Raw genomic sequence first — 26,290 nt, 5'->3', positions numbered from 1 at the left:
GGAGAGAGAATTTCAAGCAAAAGTGGGGAATGATCATGACAAATTCTAGAGAGATGGCAACATTATTCAGCCGTCTCCCTATTAAACCAGGAAAAAAATCCATTTTAACAATCTTCTAGACGAATAGCAACAGAGAACTCCTTAGCCAGTAAAGCCCACGGCAGGTGCGGTTGATCAAAATCAATTCTTGAAGGCAAGGGGTGGAGCAAAGGGGTCATCACGCCATGACAATTAAACATCAGACTACTAAATGTTCTGACCCACTACATCAGTCAGTACATTTCTTTTTTAGTAGCAATGGAGATTTTATCATATCATTGGTCATCTCACATTCTCACCTTATTTGAAAGATTCTTATCGTACTGCATAACACCTAATCCTCTGATTCTAGGATTTGCATATCTAATTGATAGATAAAAGAGAACACGAATAGATTAGACGGATAGCAGCCATTTCAGTGAACTTTTCTATGATACTGGTGCTGGTGATGATTAGCAGTCAGTGATGGGAAACCTCTCTCTAGCACTGAAAAATCTTTGAAGTTCGAAATGCTATGAGGCCGTGTGGGAAGCACGCATGCAGCCGCTAAACGTGGCTATTTTATGAACACAGATATCGACCCCAAGCTTCATGCAATCCATAGCAGCCTCCTATGGTTTGTACTGAACTACCTGAATTTTGGACGACCTGAGTTTTGGTCTCTTTCTAGTGACACAATATAGGTTGAATCCTCTTGCCTTCCATTGCCATCTCCACGAGCTACGCTTCGTTGCTGCTGTTCAGGGGTGTATATTTTGTTGCAACAGGCCTTGAGCTACTGAACCACGATCAGGCTTCTCTTGCTCCTCTGTACCGCCAGAGAAAATAATGATGGTATTTACGAGCTTAATAAAGGAACAGGAAGGTCTAGTCTCATGTTTGGTGGCTCGAGAAAGGGGAACGTCGGTTCGGCAGGAGCCGGAGGCATCACACAAAGCCCTCCCGGCCACAAGGATTGCTCACTTCTCAACCCCATTGTGCTACCAGAGGAGTTCAGATGCCAAGGCCATAGCATCAAGTAGAGGGTTGCCAACTGGATAAGAAGCTCGGGATAGGGAAGGTCCTGGTGCAAGCAGACTCCAAGGCAGTGATTGAAGCAATCCACAGTAGGCTGATTCTGATTTCTGAGGTGGGAGTGATCATTAGAGTTTGTCTGGAAATTTTGGGCTGCTCTGAGTGGAAGGGCAGCCATGAACACGGGAGACAACTGCAGGATGCACAGGCTTGAAATGAGCCAACGACAGCCTTCACGAGCTTGAAATCGGTGGTTCGGTTGGATTGACCAAGAGACTGCTAGATAAAGAGTTATATTACCTTCTAATACATGTATATTCAAAGGAGCTCCTGTATGTGATTGAGTATAATTGTTACATTTACATTGGAAGTGTTGTCCAAGAGCAGGTTTCAAAGCTCAAAATGTACGACAAACTACAGAAAAATCGAAGCTTCTTTAAATAAAAATGCATCAGCTTTAGATGCATAGAGCTGTAAAAATTTTCTTTGATTTAATCAAAAACAATGCAGAATGGGGCCTTTTGGTGTCTGCCGGAAAAATTAAAACCCACCATAATGTCATGCCAATTCTCCTGTCCTATCTGTAATGTATGGGTACTAGCAAATCTAATGAGTCATACCAGCAGCCATGGATGCTGAATCTATTCTTGATTTTTCCTCAAGAATTGAAGATAATGCCTTGTCTATTTCAACGAATACATCTTCAATAGGGGCATCCCCATTAACCTGCAAATGACTAGTTAGAAGAGCACATTGTATGTTAAAAGCACATGCTGTTCGAAAAAAGGTAACAAATTGGACCACATGATGATCAAATGTGTGAGCAGTCTCAGCAGTTTGACTCAGTAAATATTTCCTACAATTTTGGATGAGTTGGAGAACGATGATTTATATTGGCAGAGGTCAAAATCTCATCCAATGATGGTCATAAAACAAAGCAGTTAATAGCATGCAAGTGACTTTAACTACTTGAATAGTAGGGAAGCAGTTAAATCTTTTCTGGACACTTAGAATGGCTAAACTTTTCTGATTAAATTTAAAACTTCTTTTGATATTTATAATGTAGAGGACAAAGTGGTATAAATTTCAAGATCTATTCTATTGTATGCTCTTACCTACCTATCATCTTCAATAATACAAACAAGACACAGGTAAGACGGATAATTTCAGATAAGCGACAACTAGATCCTCCCCTAGAGTACCAGGTGGAACAGTTTTAGACAAAATATTTGCAGCATGGTTCCCTTCTCTCCATACACGAGTGACTCAATAATCTTCCAACGAGGCTAGACACTTCCATAATTTCACAAGAAGGTGGCTAACATCCTAAGATGGTTCCCTTTTCTTATTAATCCACTCCACAAGTGTTTTTTTCTAAGTCAATCCATAGTTTTATACGGTCTTCTTCCAGCTGTATGGCATGCCCTGATACCTGACAAGCACCCAAGAATTCATCATATGATACATGTGGATGGAACAAAGACCTGCCATAGTACAACAAGAAGTGTGGGAACAAAGACCTACCATAGTACAACAATAGAGTATCGCCAGCTTCATCCCTAACCAAAACGCCGCAACCAGCATTTGGCTGATGCGTAGACCATAGTATAATAATAGAGTATCACCAGCTTCAAAAACACCATAACCAACAGTAGGCTGATGCGTAGATCCATTAGAATTTAACTTTAGCTACCCACTAGCAGGTCAAACCTGTTGGAAACAAAGGAATCATGGGTTTGGAACTTAAAACCTTCAAATGCAGTCCTAGAGATTAGCAGACTTAAACAAGTTCTCTTCTTGAAGCTTGTCAACTAAACTAATCAATGCCGAAGGGATAAAACTTAAAAGGTTATGGTAGCATAAGAGATCCCAAAGCTAGGTTACAAATCTAGTGAGGAGAATAAAGGTGCTGATTGGTCAATGGGCTTTGGCTATACCAGATAGAAAGAGACAGGCTAAACAGAGAATCTTTGTAAAATTGAAAATTCCAGGTTGGGTCTAAGGTGGTGGAGGTTTTGAGGACCTGGTTTAGTCTTTTTTTCTTTTTTCCATCCTTCCTTTCTTGTTTTTTTAGACTCTTACCACCTCCAGGTGGTTTTTGAGGTTTACTTTCATCTTTATAATGACAGCAGACTAGATCCTATAGTCTTATGAGAGAGTGAGAGAGAGAGAGAGAGAGCACGGAGTTAAAACAACTAATGAAGGATGTACAGAAAACAATAGATGATCTGGTGTCACTACACTGATGCAACGAGTCAGCCAACTTGAGGCAGAAAATCCTTTTTATGCCAAAAGCAAGCATCTGGATGCACATTATTACTATGTCACTTTATAAGAGAAAAGGTGCCAAATGGAGAGAGAAATGCAGGCAATGAAGACACATGACCAAGCAGTGGATTGTATATCGAAAAAGTTAGCAGCATAAAATTTGAAAAGTTCAGGAAAACAATAGGGGGTGATTAAAATACTGGTGTAAAAGGAATAATCAAGGGTCAAGGATAAAGTCCATACTGACTCTTCACTCCTTTACAGGCTTTTCACATTTCACTGCAACATTCTGAGCAATCTACTAGCAACCCTGAAGTCTGTCAAGAACTCACTAATCAAAAACTTTCTAGTGAGGCCCAAGCTGAAACAACTCCATTAGCTATTGAAGGAAGGTTAAAATCTCCATTCTGAGAAGGGTTGTTAAGAAGGTGTTGACTGAAAGAGTGGGGACACCATAGAGTGTATGTCTAAAACTACCAGAGTTTTTGGCATGCATGCTCAAGGTTATGTATCTGAAGTTGTATGCAGGTGTCCATTACAGAGATAAGATGTACAAGATGCGGTAAAAATTGATATTGCCCTTGCAACCCCAGCTTTAGAGTTTGGACTGCATTTCCATTACGACAAACTCCAATCCCCTAGCCAACAAAAATGGGTCTCATCTTTCCTTTTTTCCTTTTTCCTTTTTCCCCCCGAATATTAGCCAAGCCTTTGTGGCCAAGGAAGTAGTGACTTAACTGTTAACACTAGACCAGCCAAGGATTTGTAATTGTATTATAAAGAATTAGGTCCCCATGTTTAATTACCTCCCTCTTGGCATTTATTTTGGGGGGAGTCAGAAACTTCTTTTAGCTAAATTCTACTTTGTTTTTAATTTATTAGAGTTACTTTCAATGCATTTGCATTTGACTATAGTCACAAAGAACCAGTGCTCTTCTTGCTCTTTCTTTGCTCCTTGCTATTAATACTAAATAGAGGAGGTAATCTTTGTTGTATTCATATAATAACAAAATTAATCGACAGCGAAGGAAATTAAAAATATCGGCCAACTACAAGAAACAAGCCTTGCCCCATTACTTGGTTTCCATTTTATGTCTTGCCTCACTTGATTAACAATATCAAAGTAAAGAAATTTATCACTTTTTTTTTTGACAATTTGTAATGCATGCACGTGCAAGGTTTTTGAGTCTTCATTTTTCCCATTACTCGGCTTCCATTTTATGTCTTGCCTCACTTGATTAACAATGTCAAAGTCAAAGAAATTTATCTCTTTTTTATTGACAATTTCTAAGCATAAACATGCAAGGTCTTTAAGTCTTCAAACTTTTGCATTACTATCCACTTTCAATTCTAAATTTTCAGCGATCAATAAAATCACCTCCCTTCTTTACAACACAGCAATGGATCTCTTTTGCTTGTTTTGATCAAACAAAAATAAGTCAGGGTCCCCAAATAGACTTTTCGTTCCTAATTCCATAGGCATCACCATGTGAACTTCAATAACTCTGCCTCTATAAATTGCATTGGTTATAATATATTATATTTATACCTAAATTTTCAACTATCATCAGTCAGAGAGACAAAATAGATGCGTAAACAAGACCTGCTTTTTCTATTCCATCAAGAGGATCACGTGAGCTTCAACATATATATGAATTGCATTACCTATCTGTTTTATATCAGTATTTCCATATATAAATTTTCATCTCATCATCTGAGTGTGTGTGTGTGTGTGTGTGTGTGTGTACGAGAGAGAGAGAGAGAGAGAGAGAGAGAGACTTCAGATACCTTGAATATAACGTCTTTATATGTTGAAAGGACATCTTCAACATTCAGATGATGGGTCTTTAATCGCAACTTTACCTTGACAAAAGAAAAGAGAAAATATAGATAAAAGCCATATGATAGAGATGCTCCCAAAGTGAACCTTTCTTTTGCTCTTTTTGCTATCTACCCACATATAACTGAGAGGCCATTGATGTATGGAAGCAAATAGTTCAGGTGGCTTACTCAGAGTTAAAATAATCAAACAAGGAAATTCAATCAATGTCCTGGCATATGGGGTACCTTTTCTTCTGTGTCATCAAACCGTTGGGTAAGCCTTGCAGCAATTTCTTCATTCTCAGGTGGAGAGTACTTCAAATGGTATATTTTTCCAGTCACAGGATCAAGCCTTCTCCCAACAACTCTTTCAATAAGTATGTCTTCAGAAATCTGCAAAAGAAATTAGTTACGAAGACAATATAACTAATCTCATTACTTGACCTATGGAGATAGAAATTACATTATTATGTTATATCATACTTTCAAAAAAAGTTCATGCTAAAAGCCTAAAGAGGAAAAAAGGCTTTGTTGACAAGCCACATACTTTACTAATTAAACTTTATGCATGTGTGGCGTTAAAAGACATTCCATGCTAGAGCCGGAACTATTTCAGGTGCCCAGTACTATAAAAATGATGACACCAGCAAAGTTACTCTTCACTTGAGAGATATGTTTTACAGAAATTTATCCCCTGTTTTTTGTAGGTCAAAACAGCAGATATTTACATGATGGGGAAAGGAAAGACGTAAGGACAGCATGCTATAGTAACTAAACCGATTAATTCAAGTAGAGATACTTGAATATGAGTTGTGTTACAATTTGACTCTTTTGGTTATAATTTAAGCCTTAGAGATGTCTGCAAGTATGTGTTCATTCCTTGCATCATTTTCTGCTTGCAGAGATGTGTGTGGTGTGTGTTCATTCCTTGCATCATTTTCTGCTTTCCTTCCTCTTCATCTAGAATCTTTGTTAGTGCCTTGCACACTTTTTCTCAGGTGCATGAGCCTTAATTTGTACCAATGAGTTATGCTTCTTGATAACAACACTAGCTAGTTAGTTTTAACTTATTCTGTCACATAATTATGTTGGCTAAAAATTCAAGGTATTAGAGGGTTGGCATATAAAATGTTCTCAAACAGTGATAGATATCCTTAATCCATAAGTGAGCTCGAGCTGATTGGAATTAGACTTGAAGGTTTTTGATATATAGTATGTAAAAAAGAAACATATGACCTATAGAAACTAAAAAATAAAATTAGCAGTATTATAATAGCACCAAGAGTATGCATCGAAGGTGACATCAGTTTGACACCATAACAATTTCAGTAAAAATGGCGCTCACATCCAGGAGAATGAAAAGGTCAGGTCGGATTCTGAGATCTTCCAGAGCAGTTGCCTGAGATAAGCTTCTTGGGTATCCATCTAGAAGCCAGCCTTTTTCTTGAGCGTCTGGTTGCAGAAGACGTTCTTTCACCATCTGACATTCACAAGTCACAGCATTCCAATAAGAGACATGATGATAAGGAAACGGGGGGAGGGGGTGGAGCATCAGGTCAGTAGATCAATATACCATGACAACAATTTCAGAGGGAACCAACATTCCCTTCTCCATATATTCTTTGGCCCGCTTCCCATTCTCAGTGCCAGCTCCAATTTCTGCCCTAAGCAAATCTCCCGCAGCAATATGCACCAGCCCATACTGCATGTATCAGCACTATTTGATTCAATCTGTCTCTCTTCAGAAGCAATTCAAGCATGCAGATTCATCATTTCAAATGAGACATCGAATTATAAAAATTATATCTAACACGAAAGATATTAGAATGAAGCAACAATTGAAAACAAATACCGATTGTAGCACTAAATATTACTTGGATATTGCGTATCTAGAACAAACAGAAATTTTGTAAACTTTTAAAGATGCCTTTCAACTAGAAGTAACAGAGAAAGGAGCAATTTTTTGCACAGTGATGACAAGCTGAAGCAAAAGAATTACAAAAACAAATGAATTTTAATACATATTATGCCCGAAAAATGTATTGCACCAATAAAAATTGGATTGACCAAAACATCTTTACTTGATCACGCTCGTAAGAAACTTAGTACAACTATGCAACGAGTCAGTATTTGCACTATTGTATGCTCAATATATATCCATTCAAAAGTGAAAACTTAGAACTGCAATGTTGAATGTTTAACTTACTTTCTTCTCGATGAGCTCACATTGTGTTCCCTTGCCAGACGCAGGAGCCCCTGATATCATAATCTTCAGAGGCTCCGGTTTTGTAGTTGCTACAACCTGAATTTAAAATAATTAACACAGTGAACAAAGGGGGAAAAGATAGCAGCAGGAGAAAAGCTAATGTTAAAAAAAAAAAAAACTGCCTTTTTTAATTTTTCCCAAACCATTAGCCCCGTTATCAATTCAAAAATCCCAACTTGCTGCTCCAAAGTACTCATCCATATAGAGAAAAGGTAAAAAAGACGGCGAAAGTCCAAACCAAGCACCGGCACATAAGATTCCGATTTCAACAAATCCACATATTATTTTTCATCAAAAAGCAGAACTGATGAAATTATTGACAGGAACAGAATGGAGAAACCCTAAAACGATCTCCGATTATGGGTAGCACAAAGCATAACAATCCAACCGAATAGATGGAAACAGAAATATCGAGCTCCAGAGCACTGACCGAGCCTGATCGGGCGGCGGCCGATGGCTTCCACCGCAGCTCGGCGGAGAACCGGCGATCGTAGCTGATTTCAAGACGGAAGGGAACCCTCGAAGTCTCCAAAGAGCGAGTTGTGTGGAGGGAGGCAAAGGGCTTGTTGTTCGAGCAAGAAGGAGAAGAAGCCAGCGAAGGCGTTGTCCTCGCTGCCGCTACACAGGAGAAGGAGATGCCCAAAGAAACCATGGCCGCGCTCTCTCTCTCTCTCTCTCTCTCTCTCTCTCTCTCTCTCTGTGTGTGTCTCGCTCGCTCGAGCTCTTTACAGCCTTTCTATAGGCTCCGGGGCTCTCAGACACGAGACTACGACGGCGAGGAATCTAGGGGGAGCGAGCGCGGAGATCCCGTCACCGCTTCTTCGAGGGAGAGGTGCGGCGGCTGAAGACGGCTCTTCTTCTTCTTCTTCTTTTTTACCTTTTTTTTTTCTTTTCTTTTCTTTTCTTTTTCTTCTTCTTCTTCTTTTCTTCTTCTTTTTTTTTTCTTTCTTTCTTTTTCCTCCTCCTCTTTTTTTTTTTTTAATTTTATAATAACGGCGGCTCACACCTTACGGGTGTGGATACGGCCAACAAAATCCAAAAATAACAAAGCAGAAAGAGACTCCGGCACTGTGTCGCGCTCCCTCTAGACAAAGCCTTCAGAATGGTGAGCCGCATAGGAAGCGACCCAATCAGCTGCACAATTCGCTTCCCTGCAGATGTGTGTAGCCTGATGGGTGCCACATACCTGCAAAAGTCTGCGAATGTCCAGAAGCAGCGGTCTGCCCTCACCTGCATGATCCTGACCCCTAATCCAGTCAATCATAGTGGCCGAGTCGCCCTCAAGGATAATCTGATCTGTACCAAGTGTATGTCTTGCATAGGATATGCCCTTCCAGGCGGCTCGGAGCTTAGCACACACAACCGACGAATTGAAGATCCATTGCCCCCCGTCGCCACTAGTCTGGAATCATGATCTCGAATGACGAAGCCAACATCTCCGCCTCTCCCATCAGCAACCATATTGCCATCAAAATTCACCTTCAGGAAGCCAGGGGGTGGGGGCACCCAGGATACGAAAACATATCTGGATGCTGCAAGAGCAGAAGGAGTACCCCAGATGTCCCTAGCCAACTCGGTAGGTGAACTCACAGCAGTACTAAAGAACTCCTCCGCATTCAGTAATGCCCTGACTCGTACATTCCTGTCCAACTAGCAATGGTAGGCCAAGTAGGCAACACGAATCCCTCTCTCCTCCAACCCAGGCCCTGACCCCGGGACCTCCAGAAAGCGCAGGAACTCAATAATGGACGACCACCTCTGCCTCGGATCATAGGAGAGCCCCGCACACCTCCCAATCTGATTGGCCCGCGGGCACTTGACTAACACATGATAGATGAACTCCTCCACCTCCGGACATACTCCACAATCTGCAGCTATCCGCACTCCCCGCCGCGCCAGGACATTCCTAGTGAGTAGACATCCCCATGCTACCTTTCACAGGAACAGTGCGACGCGTGGATGAACACGTAGTCTCCAGATCCAGCTACCATCAAACTGTCGGGCCACCGCTCCTCCTCTCATCTGCGCTATGTCGCGGGAACTCACTGTCGTCCGGCCGGATAGACTCCATATCCTCCTATCCGTTGCCATCCCTATCGAGATTGGTAAAGTCAGCACCCACTTTGCAAGCTGCTCATCAAACATCCACCTAACAATATCTGCATCCCATCTTTGCTCTCCTTGGATAAATAAAACACTCATTGTGCGACCCTCGTGGGGATAAAAGTAGCCCGGAAATCAAGACGCTACATAATATGGTAGGATCGAGGTCATCGTATGAAAGGTAACCGGATCCTTCAAACCGTTCATTTCTCTAGCATGTAGGGCCCAGGCCCCGCTAAGAATTGACCAAATCCATTACGGACCAAAGGTTGACCAAATTCACCCAATAATTTCACCATAGAGTTCATTGGATTGGGATATACCAGATTTTTTTTATCCGACAGAATCATTTATCTAAAAAAATAATTTTAAAAAAATATTTTATTAAATTTAGTTGGTTGAAAAATTATTCTAAAAATAGCATTAAAAAATATTGCAATATTTGATTGGAGATAATATAATATAAAAATATTGCCAAATTTCTAACCGTGTTCTTAAATTAATTCAAATAATAAATTTTTTTTCAGTTTATTTGTAGCCATTTATGACTCCACTTATATAAATAATGTGTTATTTCGAATATTGAAATATTATATGTGTTAATAAATATTTTAAATTTAATTGTACAAAAATATATATTTATTATAAACAAATTTTGGTATATTCTGGGATATAAATAAATATATTAATTATTAATAAATTCTATGTTAGATTTATTAAAAAATAATAAATATTTGTTAACTATTTATTAGTAAATATATTAAACATATTATCTTATAAATATTATTAATCAATTAATTAATATTTTGTAATATATTAATATAATTAATATTAATATTAATATTAATATAAGTAAAAATATTTTTATCAAGAAATAATATTTTCAAATTACCACCGCTCAGCAATCCAACATTGTAAAACAAATACCATCAGCTTTGATAGTATTTGTTTACCTTTTGAAAAAATATATGGGTCTACTATTTATTTTACTGTCTCTCTCTTTTTTTTTCATGCTAAATATGATAATCTGATATGGGATTTATTTTTTATACAAGATTATCCCCAATCAAATGGGCTTCTAGAGTGAAATAAATTCATCTAGCATAATTTCATTCTAGATCTATGGCAAATTTGATTCACCTAATTTTATCTCCTCATTTTCTAGTACCCACCGGTGCATAAATTTGCATTCCCATGCAGATAGAAATCTAAAGATGATGACATAAATCATTTGAGGGCCTACCATTATGACTTGTGAGATCGTGGGCTGACGGGAGGTTTGAAGAAGAGGGCTAAGCCTAGCTCTAACTTGGCTCAGTACAAGCTAGCTCGTTTAATTTTGTTTATTATTTTAAAAATTAAAAATTTAAACGAATTCACCGTGACTTCATTCAATAGCTCAACATCAAATTATGTTTGAAAAGTTTATCTGTCTATCGAAAAAAGAATTGTGAAATCTATGAACTTAGAAGTAGAAAGCAAATTGAAGAAATGGTCTTAAATCTTTATGTACTGACTTTTAATTGAATTAATTGGAATTCAGAAATGGAAGAAATGGTGAGTGGTATATAATTAATTAAATAATGTTATGTTTACTAAGTAAAGAATAATTATTTTTGTAGTGAATCAAATTTCAATCTTAGCCGGTATACTAGAGCCAAGATATCGAGATATATCGCTCGATATATCGTGATATCTGGGTTATTTCAGAAAAAAGGACCGCGAAATCGCTTCTCACCGGCGATATAGACCGAGATGATCGAGATCTTTTGGTATTCTCCACGTGTCAATCATCTATTAAGAGTGTCCTATTCTGTCTCGACGCAGCTGATCCATACTTTCTTGTTGCCAAAGTTTCTTCCTTTCCATTGGCCGCCCCTCTCTCTCTCTCTCTCTCGGCCAAAGAGGGAAAACAGAAGCGTTCGTCCCCTGGCGCAAGCGAACCAAGAGAGAGAAATTGGAGGAGGAGAAAAAAGGAAAATGGCGTCCAAATCGATCGAACACGATGTGGCAGCGAACCATGACATCCTCCGTCTCGGATTGAACGGGATTAAAGGTGACATCGTTGGATATCACCCGCTCGAATCGCTTCGTGAATCCGTAATCCTCTCGTTCTCCAACCTCTTCGATCGTTTTTCTCGTTCGTCTAATTTCTGCTCTTAGTTTTATGTCTGAAGGTCGTAGTTTCTGATTTTTTTATCTCTGAATCGAAACCCTAGTCTTAGCCCTATTTTTTTTTGTTTTTTAATATTTTTTTCTTGTCCAGACAAGTAGGTTTTGGGAGGAGAAGAAGCGGACTGGATTAGCTCTAACCTATGGATCGGCTTTTAATTTGAGGAAGGATCTTGATGCTCAGATCCTTTCGAGGTATGGAAATCGTAATTGTGGGGGCTACGTTTGATTTCAATTCATATACAAGATGAAAATTTTCAATTCGTTGGCGAACCCTAAACTCAAAATTCACTATTTTTTTTTCAAATGTTAGTAGCGGCGGAGATTCATATCTTGCTGTCTTAATAAAGATATTGGCTTTGACTGAAATATCTCGCCCAGCGCCTGGCCGGAGTGTATTCTGAGTGTATTGAAACTGTTGATAAACTGGGAGACATAGTGGTTATAATTAAGTTGCTATTGATGATTGTAACCTGGTTATCAGATGCTTGAGATTTGGGCTGTTATAGATCAATGATCTCTCGAGTCTCGATTGACTTTTCTTGACCTCTTTTCTTCTTTTGAATCTCACATCTCAGTCGTGGTCTGTACCAGGGGAACATTTGATATGAAGTTATGATCTCGTTTCAATGATCCTTTGTTGGTGCAGCATGACAATGTGCATACCTTGTTTGGTTGTGGTGGGTGTGTGAGAGTGAATGGAGAAGGATGCGGGCTTTTCAGATATCTGCATATTAGTGAGGTGTTTCCTAGAAGTCAATGGTCTTCAAGCTACAGTGATATTTTATACAAGGCCTAATGGTTTTGTTAGAATGGAGGACGATTGGTGGTGCACTTTCCAGTGTTTGATACGTCATTGAAGCAGCAAGAAGTGCTCTGATGTTGTTCTTGACTATTGCATTTTGTTGAGGTTAAAGTTAAGTCTAGACTGTCTGATGGATTTTGTAGAGCTAACATGAGATGCCATTTTCTGACATGCAGACACATGGTTTGCCTCTCAAAGGAAAGGAAATAGATGGAACACTGGAAACAAAACAGAAACCCAACTCAGCTCAACTAAGCGTTAATCCTGAACTAGTTGGATTGAGCTGCATAAATTCCTTTCCTTCGTTCTCCTCAGTTTGAGGCTTCACTTTTTGAAAGATATAGCAATATCTGATCCTTCTTTACAAAATCATCATATGTGATTTTTGGTCTAACTCTACTCTCTTTCCTTCTGTGTATCAAACCATTTTTTCAGCGAGTGCATCTCTCAACCTACATTGTAAATGCCCAAACCATGTGTCGTTGTAAATACCCAAACCATCTAAGTCATTCTTCTCGCAATTTTATTCTCAATTAGTGCTACCCTTACCTTTCTCTGAATGACTTTATTTTTTATTCTATATTTTTTTGTAATGCATATTCCTTGTTCATGTGGTAAGTAGGAAAAACAAAGATAGGAATAGATCTTGTAATGAGAAGTGAGAAGGAAAATAATAACAAAGGCTTCATGAGTGCTATTATCATACTTGCATATCTCAATGAGAATCATGATTTTAGAAACCTTAGCAAGAAACAACCTCTACTCCAAAAGATCAGCTGAAAATATATTTCATCATTTGAATTCATGGTAACAGAACTTGGTGATTTTTTGAAAAAAATACACAAATAATTTGCTCCTGGCTGTTTGGCCAAATTGTCTGATGAATTATTTGTCAATGCACAAGTGGATTACACAAAATTCATTAAATTTGTAAAAATCACAAATAATTGTTGATTTTCCAAATTGTTTGCCGATAGTGTAAAGAGCCTGTGGGCTGCGGCTCCACGTCGACATGCAAATTTCAAGATGTTGTTATGCTCAGGACACATCTGTGGGTCATGATCGTGTGGGTTGTTAAAGGACCTGATAAGTCAAAGTGGCAACCAAGATATTTTTCCAAGTCCTAGCAAGCAAACTAAAAGGACCTTTCTTTTTCTCGCTCCCTTTCTTTTGTTCTTTTACTCCTGTTCTCTTTCTTCTCCACTACACATTGCCTTTTTTCCTTAACCGCCCACGCAACAGCTTATGGGTTGGGGGCTTCCTTAAAGAAGCTGATTGGCTGTCTTTTTCATCCATACTCTTACTATAAGCTTTGAGTAGGTACGCTCCAAATCTCTTATTTATCTGAAAATTTCAATTTTTAGTTTATATTATTTCCCATTCCTAGTCTTTCTTCAAATGTGCAGGCTGTAATTTTAGATAATTTTTTTAACTTGTGGTTTGCACAAATTGGCTTGGTTATCAATTTTGAAATTTGGTTATTAATATCTGTCATATTGTATTATACATAAGTATTATATATCTATACACTTTTGCAAATATCTAAAAAGTTTTATATTTAAATATCCCAAACTTTTTTCCGCACTTTTCCTGAATTTACTAGATTTTTACCAAATTCTGAACTTCTCAATCTTGTCGACTTGTTCCCAATGCTAAACTTGCTGAAGTCACATTGTTGTACTATTTTTTGGAAATTTTAATACCTTGCCTATAATATTGGTTATATTACGATGGTATTCATAGATCTTGTGATATATTTCATGATTTTTTTCTCAGGAGCATCTTTATGCATGGAACTGTAAGTCCTCTGGATGTTGGTAATCTTTACACATATGAGAAAGTTGATATGTTTCAAACGACAACCATATTTAAGCTTTATAGGCTTGGCATACTTTTTTGGTGTCATCATTCATTTCTTTTCATCTTGGTGCTAATGACATTTAGATGCAATTGAGGAATTGCCCTTCTCATTTGAAGATTATTGCAGCATTTTTTTCAAAACTTGACCCTACCATACCGTATCAACTTTGCATATCATGCTATGTCGACTTGTGTTGCCACAAGGTTATCATCTACTTCAGCAACCACGTGCAAATGCTGGGGGTGTATGCATCTTATATTGTATCAGCTCTTCATTTGTGTGCATATTGACCTTTATTGACATCGGAGTATCATTTGGTTCAACAAATCGTGAGTAGTTTACAAGAGGCATACCTCATCTCATGCCATTCCTGCATGTGAGTGTATGGGGTACGCCAATAGATTGGAAACCTTCATCAAAAGACATAGTGGTGCTTTTACAATATTATGTGCAACTTGACTTTCTTGGTTATTGCAAAAAAAAAGGGCATCCTAATGCACGAGGCTCCCATCATTAGGAGGGGGGTCTAGGAAGGGTCAGATGTATATAGTCTTGCCCCTACATGCAAAGGAGTTGTTTCCATGTTTCAAACCTATGACATCTAGGTTGCCATGGAGCAACCTCATGTTTGTGCCAAGGCTCGCCCTCTTGTCCATTGCAAGTGCTAGTATTTAGCCTATGATTTTGCAACTCTCACTTTGGCTTTGCCCTTTCGCTTGGAACTCAAGCATCTTTCTTCTTATTAGTATTAAAGATATGGTACTTGTTTCCCCATTGACTTTTCTAAATTCTTTTAATGGCACATATCCATATACTTCCACTGCATTCCATAAGCTAAAATCAAGAACTAAAGAACCCCTGCTTCTTCTTTGACAACTTGCTTTTTATGAACTACATGAATTATTATCACTTCTGTTTTTTTAGGATTTCTCTACCTAGTAGCTTCCAAAATCACTAAGCTATGATAAAGGTGCTTGATCTTTTTTTTTGTTATTTTTGTGGTAGCTTCCACCCTCCTTCCTGTGACTCAAGGAGTGGCTCTTTTCTTGCCTAACTTCTTTTCTTTGGATAATGCTGCTGATTTGACTGGAGTAGTTATAATGCCCATGTCAACTTTTTCATCCATGTCTGCCACTTTTAAGTGCCCTATGCTCAAGACACTAACCATCAATGAAGATGAACAATTGATTGTTTGCAGTTATATACATCAACAGAATAGACCAACCTTGTCACTTGTGCTTCACTTGTGGGAACTTCTTCACATAGTGCCTTAGTTGATTTCCCTTTGTCTGTTTATGTGCCAAGAACTTAATTATCTTGATTTATTTTGGGTCTTAAACTCTTTTGGATCCACCTGTGTCAATAAATCAGAGTCTTCTGAATCTTATTGCTATCACAACAATGGAACATCGAGAAGGTATATGCAGCAATCAAATTCCTGCCTTTTCAGCATTGACATATAATTTTTTTTTTTTGCTCTCTTGTAATTTGCATTACAAAGAAGGGAGAATGAAGTCTCTGAAGGTCATAGTAGATGTGCCTTTTGTAAGATCATATCATTTGTTATTGCTTAAAAAGTGAAATGTGATTAACAAGATCAGGTTCAGTCTTTTTGGAAGATACATTGATGATATATTTGCATAAGTTAGATTATGGAACTTTCCGCAGTCGTTAGCGCTATGTTTTAAGATAGTGCCTTTGCTTTTATATGAGGGCTTGCTAGTGCTGTAGAACTGTAATTTAATATTTAATCATAATAAATAGACTTAACAATAGAACGTGATTATAATAAATATAAGCTGGGGGATGTTATGAAGTGTCATGGTTGTTGCAGTTGCAGTCCTTGGAAACGTGTATATTTTTGGCTTTGTTAAGATATTATGCAGATCAAGTGCAGCATATGTATTGATAAGCACTCGTACTGTTACAGTGGTGTGGTATCTCCAATTCTAGGTAGCCTCTGGCATGTACTATTCATAAGAGGGTTCATCAGCAATCAAGACAAACTTCCTAATAGTCAATATTGCAAGTTCTTATGAAACGTTTTCAGCAGTGCTATGTCATATGATGGAATAATAACATATTATACTCTTCCCTCATAGTAAGGGGTTGTCATTCATTGCTTAGGAAGTAGAAAATATGCAACCATTGGTTAGAACTGAAAATTTGTGAATTATCTGGTATCCAGTGATGTGTGTTATTGATATGGACCATCTTGATTTGCAAAGAAGGGAAAATTAGGCACAAAAAAATGCCTAGATCCGAGGAATCTTTTCATTCTTTGTTCTGTTCCTCAATTCTTCCTTGCCTTCGAATAGAAGTGGACACATATGTTTTCAGGATTTTGTGGACAGTAGTATTCTCATATTTCAATTTCATTTTACCCTTTTAATTAACGGGAAATACATAATAGCTTCTCATAGTGTCTTGAAACTTATAGTTAGCCTGATATTGCTTTTTTGTTCGAGGTGATTTGATTATCTTAATCATTGGTTACCAAAATCTACATACAGAATAGGAAAGAAAAGGAAAAACCACATTTTACTATGTTTGCTGATGAAGACCTTCATGAATTTTATGCTGCCTAAATGAGGAAACCAACTCAGAGTTAGTTTGCAAGTTTCTATGCTATTACGTTAAACTCATGCCATGAGAGCTCTAGTATATTTGCCAGCATATCCAAGTTTCAATCCTATGCTACGAATGCTATTGCTGATGCATCTTTTTTTTTTTAGGAAGCCTAGCCTACATTTAATGTGCTTTGTGTGTTTCAGACTAAAACATGCAATTTTTTCTCTTAAAGATTTTATAAAATGAAAAAAAATCACATAAAATATCAATGGTGTATGAAAATATATGATAGATAATTGTCTCCTGAAAAGCACTTTGGGTGTACCTGATAATTTTGTTAGCAACGGTATAGCTAAAGATTGAGTTGTGTGCCGTGAACTTAATTGTCTTATTCTTGTAGTCAGTAAACTATTCTTTAACCCAAGTGTGCTAATATATTTCATCAGCACCCAAGCAAAGTGAGTAAATATTTTTCTTTTCCATAGCTGCAGATCCTGTTTTGGAGTACATAAAGGCCTCATGAAAGCAATTGTTCTTTCCAATATATTAGTTATAACATTGTCATATCATAAGATTTCCACCATGAGCCATCAAAGTCAAATTAGTATCCCAAGTTTATGTTCCTAACCATGTAAGCTATGCTTTGCAGATTCCAGAGGCCTCCGGGATCGCTACCATCGTCTATGCTTGGATTTGAGGCTCTCACTGGTGGCTTGGATGATTTTGGGTTTGAAGATTACCTGAATGGTATTCGATTGCCTTTACTTTTTTCTGCCCTTATCTGGGCGTTCACTATTTCTTGCATGAAAATAGCTTGTCTAAGAGCATGCTGTGCTTTCAAACAATTCAATGTTAAGACTACCAGTTTCTTAAAGATGAGCTCTGCTATTCTTTTATGATTAATTTGCCATCAAAATTATTCTGAAAATGCATCAGCTGTTTAGCATTCCTGATATTACTTATCATGCTCCATGGTGCATGACAGGCATGCATAAGAGCTGCATGCACCATTGCTGCGTCTACGATTAGAACCATGAGCCAAAATTATTAGTTTTCGAGATCATGAATAATGTATGCAATGTTAGTCCGTGGCTCATAGGCATTTCCATATATGGTAGCTAACTTAGCACGGTAATAAACAAATAAAATTTCACCAGTACTTTGTGGTGGGTACACACGTGTGACTATGCTTGGATTTTGGTGACTACTGTAACCTACCAGAGACAGCTTGTTAATGGTGACATCTTTTGCTCCGGTATAGAAATTCATTATGCATATTATGATACTTCACCGCATCATAACTCATCAATTGTACGTTCTATTGCCAGGTTTCTTTGAGGCCTAAAAATTGGCAATTTTTTCGTTGCGAATACAATCTTTTCTTCTTTCCATTTTGGGTTCTAATCATTTCATTATGTTCTTGACCATCTTGCAGTGCCACAAGATTCAGAAACCTTCATACCTCCAGACGCACACCATGGAATGGAAGTCCGCCTTGGTATTTCCAAGGGACCTGTTTGCCCAAGTCGCAAATAAGCCAATGATATGCTGTCTTAAGAGAGATACTGCACTACTGATTTGGAAGTAGAAACTAATTTTTTTGTTATATGGATCAGTACCAGTATTTGTTATTTAGGAGTTGGTACTTCAGATGAATGTTTCGTCGCACTTATTTATGAAACTGGTGATAAATTGATGAAAATTGAAGACGTTTTCATTGCTTCGGTTGCTTGATTCTCTCTTTATTATTACTGGCTGCCTGGGAAAGCATAGGGGCCCCTTGTGGTCGAGAGGGAGAAATAAAATTTCATGGACTGCTCCATGTAATTTGCCGAAGACTTGAGGCATCAATAGTTTGGTAAATGCATAGGTTGAGGTAACCCAAGCGGGTGGATGGCCATGGGTCGTCCTTCACACCTTCAAAACAGCTGAGAAATATGATATCTAATTGATTTGCAGATTATAAACATTTTGTTCATCATGGATTAACAAATTATAAAATATGTCATGGATTAGAAAAATGTTACATTCGAAGGAGTCTTTCAAAAAAATTTTTTTTGAAAAAAAAGATGACAGATTCAGCTGTGAATTACGGAACAGGACTTTGTTATGTCAGATGAGTATATCTTTTTAGATATTAGATGGATGTGACCCCTGCAACAGAAGAAATGTTCGAGAAAAAAGTTAAGTGTTTTATATACGTTTAACTTGGTGGATATAATTTATTCTCTCCTATCTTGAAAGGAAGAGGAGGGGGAAAAAATGAGACCTTTGGGGTGGAAGCCGCAACGGTGGCGCTCCTCTCCCTCTCACTCTCTTGCAGCGGAGAATGTAGGCTGGATGGAGCCTAATCTCACGTGGCAGAGGGGCGTTGGACCTCTCTTATTAGGCCTGATATCGAATCAAATATTAGTATATTTATATTTATATTTATTTTATTTAAAAAGTATAGATATAAATGTTAGCCGGATACAAAAATTTATATCGATTTTAAACGAATACAAATTAAATACCAAAAATATAAATATAAATATAGATATAAATTGGATAAATAAATTTTATGGCTGTAAAATCAAAAATATTACTAAGTGAATAATAAATTAAGTTAATAATATATTAATATGGTTATTTATTGTTTTTTAAAGTTTATGAGTGGTGTATAAAATTAAATAGAGTTACAAATAGAATTGAATATTCAGATATGGTTCAAATAGTTATTTATCTATATCCATATCTAATTTTTTTTTGACGGATATGGATACAGGTAGAGATAGCAGTCGGATGATTAAATTTTTATCCATATCCAGAAAAATTCGGATACAAAAATGAATCGGATAATATCCAATCCTCTTCTACCTTGAGTTTTTGAGCTTAAACTATGCTCATCCGTGTCGGATCTACGTGAGTTATACTTGTAGATCTGCGCATCCCTTTGCTAAGACATTTTCGATCCGACAACCTTGTAAGTACTTTTGATTCAGGGCGTCTGACTTCTTGGCCCTTTCTTATGTTGTCACAGCTCGATATAACATGGCAAACAGCTATTGGGAATGGTTTTTTGACGCCTTTATAGCTCGGAAACGTCCGAATGCCAGCGACAGCAGCCGGACATCAGACTCAGGATGATTGAAGGCCATCAAAGGCATCAAGAATATATATATATATATATATATATATATATATATATAGAAGAAACAACTAAGCAATATGAAGGAATGGTGGGAGAGTAAAGTTAAAGCTCAAGCCAGAAGATAATCTTTTATATTCTATTAATCAGTAAACAGATACCCCTCCTCTCCACCCAAAAAATGAATGAATACAATGCATTCAGGAAAAAATGAATGAATACAATACATTTCCTCTTGTTGGAAGGCTCAAGAATTTTCTTAAGAAGAATAGTCTTTAAAACATGCCAAAAACAATCAAACATGCCCATATTTGATGATTAACATAATAAAATAAAAAATACATGACATATGCATTGTTTGACATCAGATGCAACAAGGTGCCGCCAATCTGGAGTAGGTCAAATGTCACGTTTAGTTTCTTCACTGTTTATTAGTTTCAACTTTGTCTTCTGTTGGTGGAATTGCCTCAGCGTTGGTTGCAGGGTCATCTTCTGCTGCAACTTGTGGGGAAGCAACAGGTTTTGGAGGTATATCTCCTGTTAATATGATAGATACAAGAACATATGAAACATGCATTATTTAGCATCAGATGTGCGGCCAATATCAAGTAGATCAAATACCATGTTTAGTTTCTTTATCCTTTGCTACAGTTTCATCTCTGTCTTTAATTGGCAGAGTTGCATCAACTTCAGCTGCAAGAAGGGCATTTTCTGCTGCAACTGGTGTGGAAGCAAGAAGTGTTGGAGGTACATCTCCTGTTTAATATAGTAGAACATTAAAAAAAAAAAGTAATGCATGTGTTATTAAACATTGGATGCACAGAAGGTGCTGCTGATATAAAGTAAGTTAGACACCATGTTTAGTTCCTTTATTGTTTACTGCAGTTTCAACTTTTTCTTTCTTTGGTGGAGTTGCTTCAACTTTGATTGCAGGGGCATTATCTGCAGCAGCTGGTTGGGAAGCAACAGGTGTTGCAGCGACATCTCCTATTAATATCATATAACAAGACATACATTATACCCATATTATTTAATATCAGACAGAGAATGAGTGCTGCTAATCTGAAGTAGGACAAATACCATGTTTAATTGCTTCATTGTTTATTATTGGTTTATCTCCATTTTCAGCAGGAGAAGTTGCTTCAATTTTAGTTGCAGGAGCATCTTCTGTTGCAGTTGGTTAGGAAGCAACAGGAGTGTCAGAGACATTTTATAAACATTATAGAGTAAGAAATATATAATGCATGCATTATTTAACACGGGATGCACAAAAAGTGCTGCTAATCTGAAGTAGGTGAAATACCATGTTTACTTGCTTCTTTGTTTACTACGGCTTTGTCTCCGTCTTTTGTTTGTGGAGTTGCTTCTATTTTAGTTGCAGCAACATTTTCTGCTGCAACTGGGTGGGAAGTAACAGGAGTTGGAGCTGATGGTGATGCAGAAGGAAATGGGAATGGAGAGCCTGGAGAGAAGGCAGCATTATTAAATTGGCCATTTAGTGGTGCTTCTTGACCCATCACGGCCTTGAATGCCTGCTGTATTGCCCTTCTCTGAAAGAAGTAGTTCTCACATCAAAATCACAAGAATCTACTCAAAGACGGACATACAACGGCGGATCACAGCCAATGTCCTCAAGAGACCATGTACCAAGCTGCCAGTGCTTCAACCACATGTAATTGACACGAGGTTAAAGGTATACATGGATGAAAAGAATGGCATGGAGCGAGTTAACTTCATATGCAGTTCAAAAACAATAAATGTTATCATTCATTAAGAATAATTGCCATAGCACATAAATTGGCAAGAAAATGAAATAGGACACACTGGTAACTCATTACAAGTGAAGAGGGTATGCAAGGGATATTCTTGGATAAACCCTATCATGCCTAATATAAGTTGTTGGTAGAAATCTGCTGGTTGCTTCAAGGTCATAGAAAGTAACTAGCTCAGATGACTTAATGCTTCAACTTCTTGTCGAAGTAAACTACACACAAAGATTCATATTATAGCTTATAGAAGATTTCAGATTCAGCTAGAAATGGTCTCACCATATTTTTTTTCAGTACAAATTTTCTGGATAACGATGCATGAGTTTGTGTAAGCATGCAATAATGATGCAGCGCAAATAGAGTGCATTTGTGCACATGTCAGCATATAAGTTGCATAATTTAATTAAAAGCATCTATGATTTCCTTATAATCAATGATTTGACATACTCAACCTCATCATTTTCCTGCTTAGAACCTTTGACCTATAATCAATTGTATATGGGAATTACATAGAAAATGACCACCATAAAGTATGATATTGATGAAGGAATTAACAAGAAGAATAAATGTTTATATGGAGGAGCAGGGGTGGCTTAAAAATGAAATAAAGTATCAACAAATTTGAAAATGACAACAACAAAGAATACACATGCAAGCACACTCAGAAATGCTTGCCAAAGAGGTTTATATATAGTAAACATTTTGTAATATTTAGCATGGAATTCTTAGTGTGGTTTAATCTATTACCATTTCTCAAAACCTTTTGAGGTACTTCAGGCAATATCTACAGCAAACAGGTCACAGGGCAAGCATACCTTGAAAAAGGGATGCAGGCATGGAATAGTCTCACCTTAAATTTTGTTGCCACCTGGCACATCAGCCAAATGGTTAAAACGTAATCATGATAGCCATATAATAACAGTAGCCACCTTAAATAATAAGCTTCTCACCACTGACAATGTAGCTGATAGACCAATTCCAACTCCAATCCATAAAAGAGGCGAGCTTCTGCAATTTGAGTGGTATAATGAATTCAAAGAATGAAATCCTACACAATTATTTGCATCAAACCAGCTCCATCTTACACTCGAGTCATTATGTAACTGCAGAAAACATAAATTAACCATAAAGATAAATGAACTTACAAGTAGGGTGCTGGGGATGGCACTTGGAATTGAGGATTGCCACAAACTGTGGATGTACCACTATCATTTGAAGATGAAATACTTGCAAAAATTTGTGTCTCTGCTTTTCCTAGAATTATAGAACAGTAAAATAAGCAGCAGCGTGAAACAGACCTCTGTAAACAAATCATGGAGACAGGACAATGAACATGAAACACAGGTGACGAAAGAAAGATTTGCAGAATGTCCCCAGACAAGAACTTTTGTTTTCATGCACAAAATGGTAATGTCAGAATTTGATAATCAAAGATCAAACTATATAAATCTCCACAGATTTAAAACATTCATATCATATAAAACATTTATTCTCGTATCACTCTAGAAGTCATCTTAGTTGGAAACTATTTTTTAACAGTTCTTAATAAAAGTACAAGAAGTTTTTTCCGAAATTGTTTTATGGTTTAATAGAGAATATTTACTTGCTTCCCTGAGTTCAATGCAGAAATATGTTGCAGTGACAGGCTTTATCTATATTTCTTTTGCAATTGCAACTTTGGGTGAAGTGGGCTTAGATGTCGATGATACAAGCATCCTACATCACAACTCACAAACTCCAAGGGGAGTCTAACCCATAGCAAACTGCTCGCATATTATCTAAGAACTAAGCAACAAATTTCACTGACCCTATAAGGACCCAAAGGTTTAAAATAGAAACCTACAGGGAGAGAAGGGGCTTCAAGAAGACAATGTATATCTATGTTAGTGTCAAATAATGCATATCCAATGCTTCTTATTTTCAAGTCATGACCTTGTTTTTGGCTGCTAGCATTTTTTTTGGGACTTGCTCCACAAAGCATAACTTCTATAATGAAAACAGAATGTGAAGGGAAAAATAAAAAAAAAAAAATAGAAAAAAAATCAAACAATGATTTCCCTCAGAATTGTCCGGCAAAGATGCAATTGATACCTCATTTTTCACAGCACTGCCATAAAAAACTCCGAACTCAGAAAGCAAATAAATAAATTGAAACACGATATGGATGCATCTGCAAGCAATGGCTTGCTTTTCTGCTGGAAGATCATGGGATGTAATGTTTGAGCATTGGGAAAGAAAATATTGAAATAGTAGTTACGTCACATTAACTTTCTTTAGCACATCAATTTTAAAAGAAACCTGAATGAAACTAGGAATACAGCAATTATTGCAAATGAATTGATGCAAAGGATTATAATCATTTAAAAAAAATGTATAAAACATGTTATCCTAGTCAACCCCATGAAACTGGATTCTTTCTCTAACTTAGAATTCTCACAAGCACATATTCATTGCCAGTTCCATGAGGTGCTTGACCCTAAGATTAACTTGTTCTCAATTCTCTTTGCAAATTTATGTTTGCATAAGTTATCCCACATATCGACCCCACAGAATTTGATATTTAAGATTTTGTTGCATGCAACACTTTTTCTCACATACTCAAATGGACCTTCCTGTAGAACCTGACTGGATCCTTGAAAGAATTTTATGGTCTTGATGTCTTGGATACTTAATGAATGGACTGGATTGAATTTTATAAGATACTCGACTAGATGCTACGAGAAATTTGGTTATATATAATGTTAATTGGCAGATTTCGTTGTAATGCCTTATCTACAGGGAATTCTTTCAGTTCGATTCAATGTTATAAAGCAATAGCAGTAATCAATCTGTATGGTCTGACCATGATTATAAGGTTGAAGTATTAGAGTCTTTTTTTGATTTTTTTCTGTTGCAACCACGCCATCTGTCATCTCCTTTTGTCGAGATGGTTAGATCCTTAAAGGGATCTAATTGGATCAATTTATTTTTTGAGGGTCTAGTCCAATTGAATCAATTTATGAAGTAACTCTAAAACAAATTTCGTTAATTGAATTATCTGGTCGTACAAAGTTTTATTGCATTAAAGTGCATTAAAGTGAGTCCCATTAAAAAATTTGTATCAATTTCTCGCTAAATTCTGACAATAAAAGCTTCCGGTTTTAAGATTCAATTCATATCAAAGAAGAAGGATGCAGTAATTAGTTCCAAATTTATAAAAAGAACAATTTTCTTTTCAAGAACTAATCGATCCAATTTAATAAACAACATGCACGATTCCTCTCATATCAAATATGGCATTTATTCTAAGATATCATTAGAATCCGCAGAAAGGAGAGCGAAGGGGAGCTCTAAAATTTCTAAGACAAGGAAAGAAATCAAGCAGGATCTACCAGTTTCCAAAATCCTCTGGGAAGAGGCACCATCTCCCCCTCCATTTCTTAGCGAACACACAGAGAAAGTTGTCCTTCTTCTCCGGCTGGTGCCGTTTCCTCTCGACGCCAACAAGGGAAGAGCCGGACCAAACGACCACCGCCGTCTCAGGATCTCGACGGGGTTCGGAGAACCTATGAGAACTGGGGATATGGAGGAAGCCAGGGCGAGGCTCTCCATTAATGGAGACCAAGCTGAACCCTAGGGCGCGGAGAGGAGTTTGAGAAGCCCCGATGCCTTCTTCGGCGGACTGGCGGGAGCGTCTAGAGAGAGAAGAATTTGACGGGAGGTTTAACAGGCGGCTGGGGATAAAATGGGACTGGAAATTCCGTTCTTTTCCCGAAATGCCCCCGCCACGTTTAATTCGCGCGGGAGGTCCGTTCGGTTCGGTTAGCATCCCGAGGGGATGAGAACGGCCCGTTCTTGCGAGGATCCTAGGAGGGTTGCAGGGCCAGGATTTTAGCATGGGCTTGATCTGGCATCAATGGAGCGAGATGGTTCAATAGGCCGGAACCAAAATAGGATTGGCTTGACTGTATATGGCCCATGGATTAAAATATGGTTAATTTATTGTGGGATAAATGTGCGAGTATATAAACGGCTGTGATCTTCTATTATGATTTATATAGTTTGGAATTTGATGAATATATCTGTTTTCTATATTTCATTTATCTTGGAACGTATATGATTACAAATAAGATTTACTGTCTCGGTACTGGACCTTGTACCAGCATCACACTAGTACGGTATTGTATAGAATCTTTTTGGCGTACCGAATGGTGGTACACCTTTCATACCGAATATCGGTACCGAACCAGTATGATACGCCTGTATCGTAGTATATCTAACTATGGTTATAGATATGGATCGAAAGTGGGAAGCCAACATTTCTTGAGAGGGCCACTTTTAGGACTAATTTGGTTTGCGAAGAAAGACTTTTTGTTTGGTTGGAGTTTTCAAAAGGAAGAGATGAAAAAATAGCATTCCCATGAAAATAAGATTTTCATATTTCATGAGGAAGAAAAATTCAAGAGCGACATAGAAAAGCTACTTTCCCACCGGT

General features: G+C 37.5%; 3 protein-coding genes across 7 annotated transcripts; 1 reads left to right on the top strand and 2 right to left on the bottom strand.

Moving 5' to 3' along the window:
* Positions 1-1,366: 1,366 nt before the first annotated feature.
* LOC103717163 (adenylate kinase, chloroplastic-like) lies at positions 1,367-8,282 on the bottom strand. 3 transcript variants are annotated; one of them, XM_008805447.5, is made up of 7 exons: positions 7,839-8,282; positions 7,349-7,444; positions 6,716-6,844; positions 6,488-6,622; positions 5,389-5,535; positions 5,110-5,184; positions 1,367-1,779 (listed from the first exon to the last, which is right to left on the bottom strand). In XM_008805447.5, the coding sequence occupies exons 1-7, from the start codon at positions 8,058-8,060 to the stop codon at positions 1,660-1,662; spliced, it is 924 nt and encodes a 307-aa protein (XP_008803669.3). In that variant the 5' UTR covers positions 8,061-8,282; the 3' UTR covers positions 1,367-1,659. The 3 variants fall into 3 exon arrangements, with proteins under 3 accessions (XP_008803669.3, XP_088562789.1, XP_008803670.1); XM_088706663.2 differs by having other exon boundaries at positions 1,469-2,763; XM_008805448.5 differs by having other exon boundaries at positions 1,652-1,789.
* A 3,059-nt stretch (positions 8,283-11,341) lies between these two features.
* Positions 11,342-18,637, top strand: LOC103717161 (cyclin-B1-2-like). The gene is made up of 4 exons (XM_039117806.3): positions 11,342-11,611; positions 11,778-11,878; positions 17,570-17,667; positions 18,356-18,637. The coding sequence occupies exons 1-4, from the start codon at positions 11,492-11,494 to the stop codon at positions 18,454-18,456; spliced, it is 420 nt and encodes a 139-aa protein (XP_038973734.1). The 5' UTR covers positions 11,342-11,491; the 3' UTR covers positions 18,457-18,637.
* A 1,645-nt stretch (positions 18,638-20,282) lies between these two features.
* On the bottom strand, positions 20,283-25,511 carry LOC113463383 (uncharacterized). 3 transcript variants are annotated; one of them, XM_026808470.4, is made up of 9 exons: positions 25,188-25,511; positions 22,962-23,070; positions 22,767-22,824; positions 22,667-22,684; positions 21,351-21,597; positions 21,128-21,214; positions 20,903-21,034; positions 20,669-20,803; positions 20,283-20,584 (listed from the first exon to the last, which is right to left on the bottom strand). In XM_026808470.4, exons 1-9 carry the CDS (start codon positions 25,405-25,407, stop codon positions 20,469-20,471), a joined length of 1,122 nt encoding a protein of 373 aa, XP_026664271.3. In that variant the 5' UTR covers positions 25,408-25,511; the 3' UTR covers positions 20,283-20,468. The 3 variants fall into 3 exon arrangements, with proteins under 3 accessions (XP_026664271.3, XP_088562787.2, XP_088562788.2); XM_088706661.2 differs by having other exon boundaries at positions 20,283-20,548; positions 25,188-25,488; XM_088706662.2 differs by having other exon boundaries at positions 20,283-20,542; positions 25,188-25,488.
* Positions 25,512-26,290: the final 779 nt, after the last annotated feature.

This window comes from Phoenix dactylifera, chromosome 11 (assembly GCF_051530095.1).
Source record: "Phoenix dactylifera cultivar Ajwa chromosome 11, Ajwa_hap1_PhDact_Kaust_v1.1, whole genome shotgun sequence".
NCBI classification, from domain to species: Eukaryota; Viridiplantae; Streptophyta; class Magnoliopsida; order Arecales; family Arecaceae; genus Phoenix; species Phoenix dactylifera.
The sequence above is the reverse complement of the archived record's forward strand: the minus strand, read 5'-3'. Positions and strand labels throughout refer to the sequence as shown.

Excerpts from the sequence above, each read along its gene's own strand:
- LOC103717163 (XM_008805447.5), bottom strand. The coding sequence starts at position 8,060 with ATGGTTTCTTTGGGCATCTCCTTCTCCTGTGTAGCGGCAGCGAGGACA. Across the intron at positions 7,445-7,838 it reads CCGCCGCCCGATCAGGCTCG|GTTGTAGCAACTACAAAACC; the intron begins GTCAGTGCTCTG and ends TTTTAAATTCAG. Across the intron at positions 5,536-6,487 it reads ACCTTTTCATTCTCCTGGAT|ATTTCTGAAGACATACTTAT; the intron begins GTGAGCGCCATT and ends TTTCTTTTGCAG.
- LOC113463383 (XM_026808470.4), bottom strand. The coding sequence starts at position 25,407 with ATGGAGAGCCTCGCCCTGGCTTCCTCCATATCCCCAGTTCTCATAGGT. Across the intron at positions 23,071-25,187 it reads CCAGAGGATTTTGGAAACTG|GAAAAGCAGAGACACAAATT; the intron begins GTAGATCCTGCT and ends CTATAATTCTAG. Across the intron at positions 20,804-20,902 it reads CAATAAAGGAACTAAACATG|GAGATGTACCTCCAACACTT; the intron begins GTGTCTAACTTA and ends TATATTAAACAG.
- LOC103717161 (XM_039117806.3), top strand. The coding sequence starts at position 11,492 with ATGGCGTCCAAATCGATCGAACACGATGTGGCAGCGAACCATGACATC. Across the intron at positions 11,612-11,777 it reads TCGAATCGCTTCGTGAATCC|ACAAGTAGGTTTTGGGAGGA; the intron begins GTAATCCTCTCG and ends TTTCTTGTCCAG. Across the intron at positions 17,668-18,355 it reads GTTTGAAGATTACCTGAATG|TGCCACAAGATTCAGAAACC; the intron begins GTATTCGATTGC and ends ACCATCTTGCAG.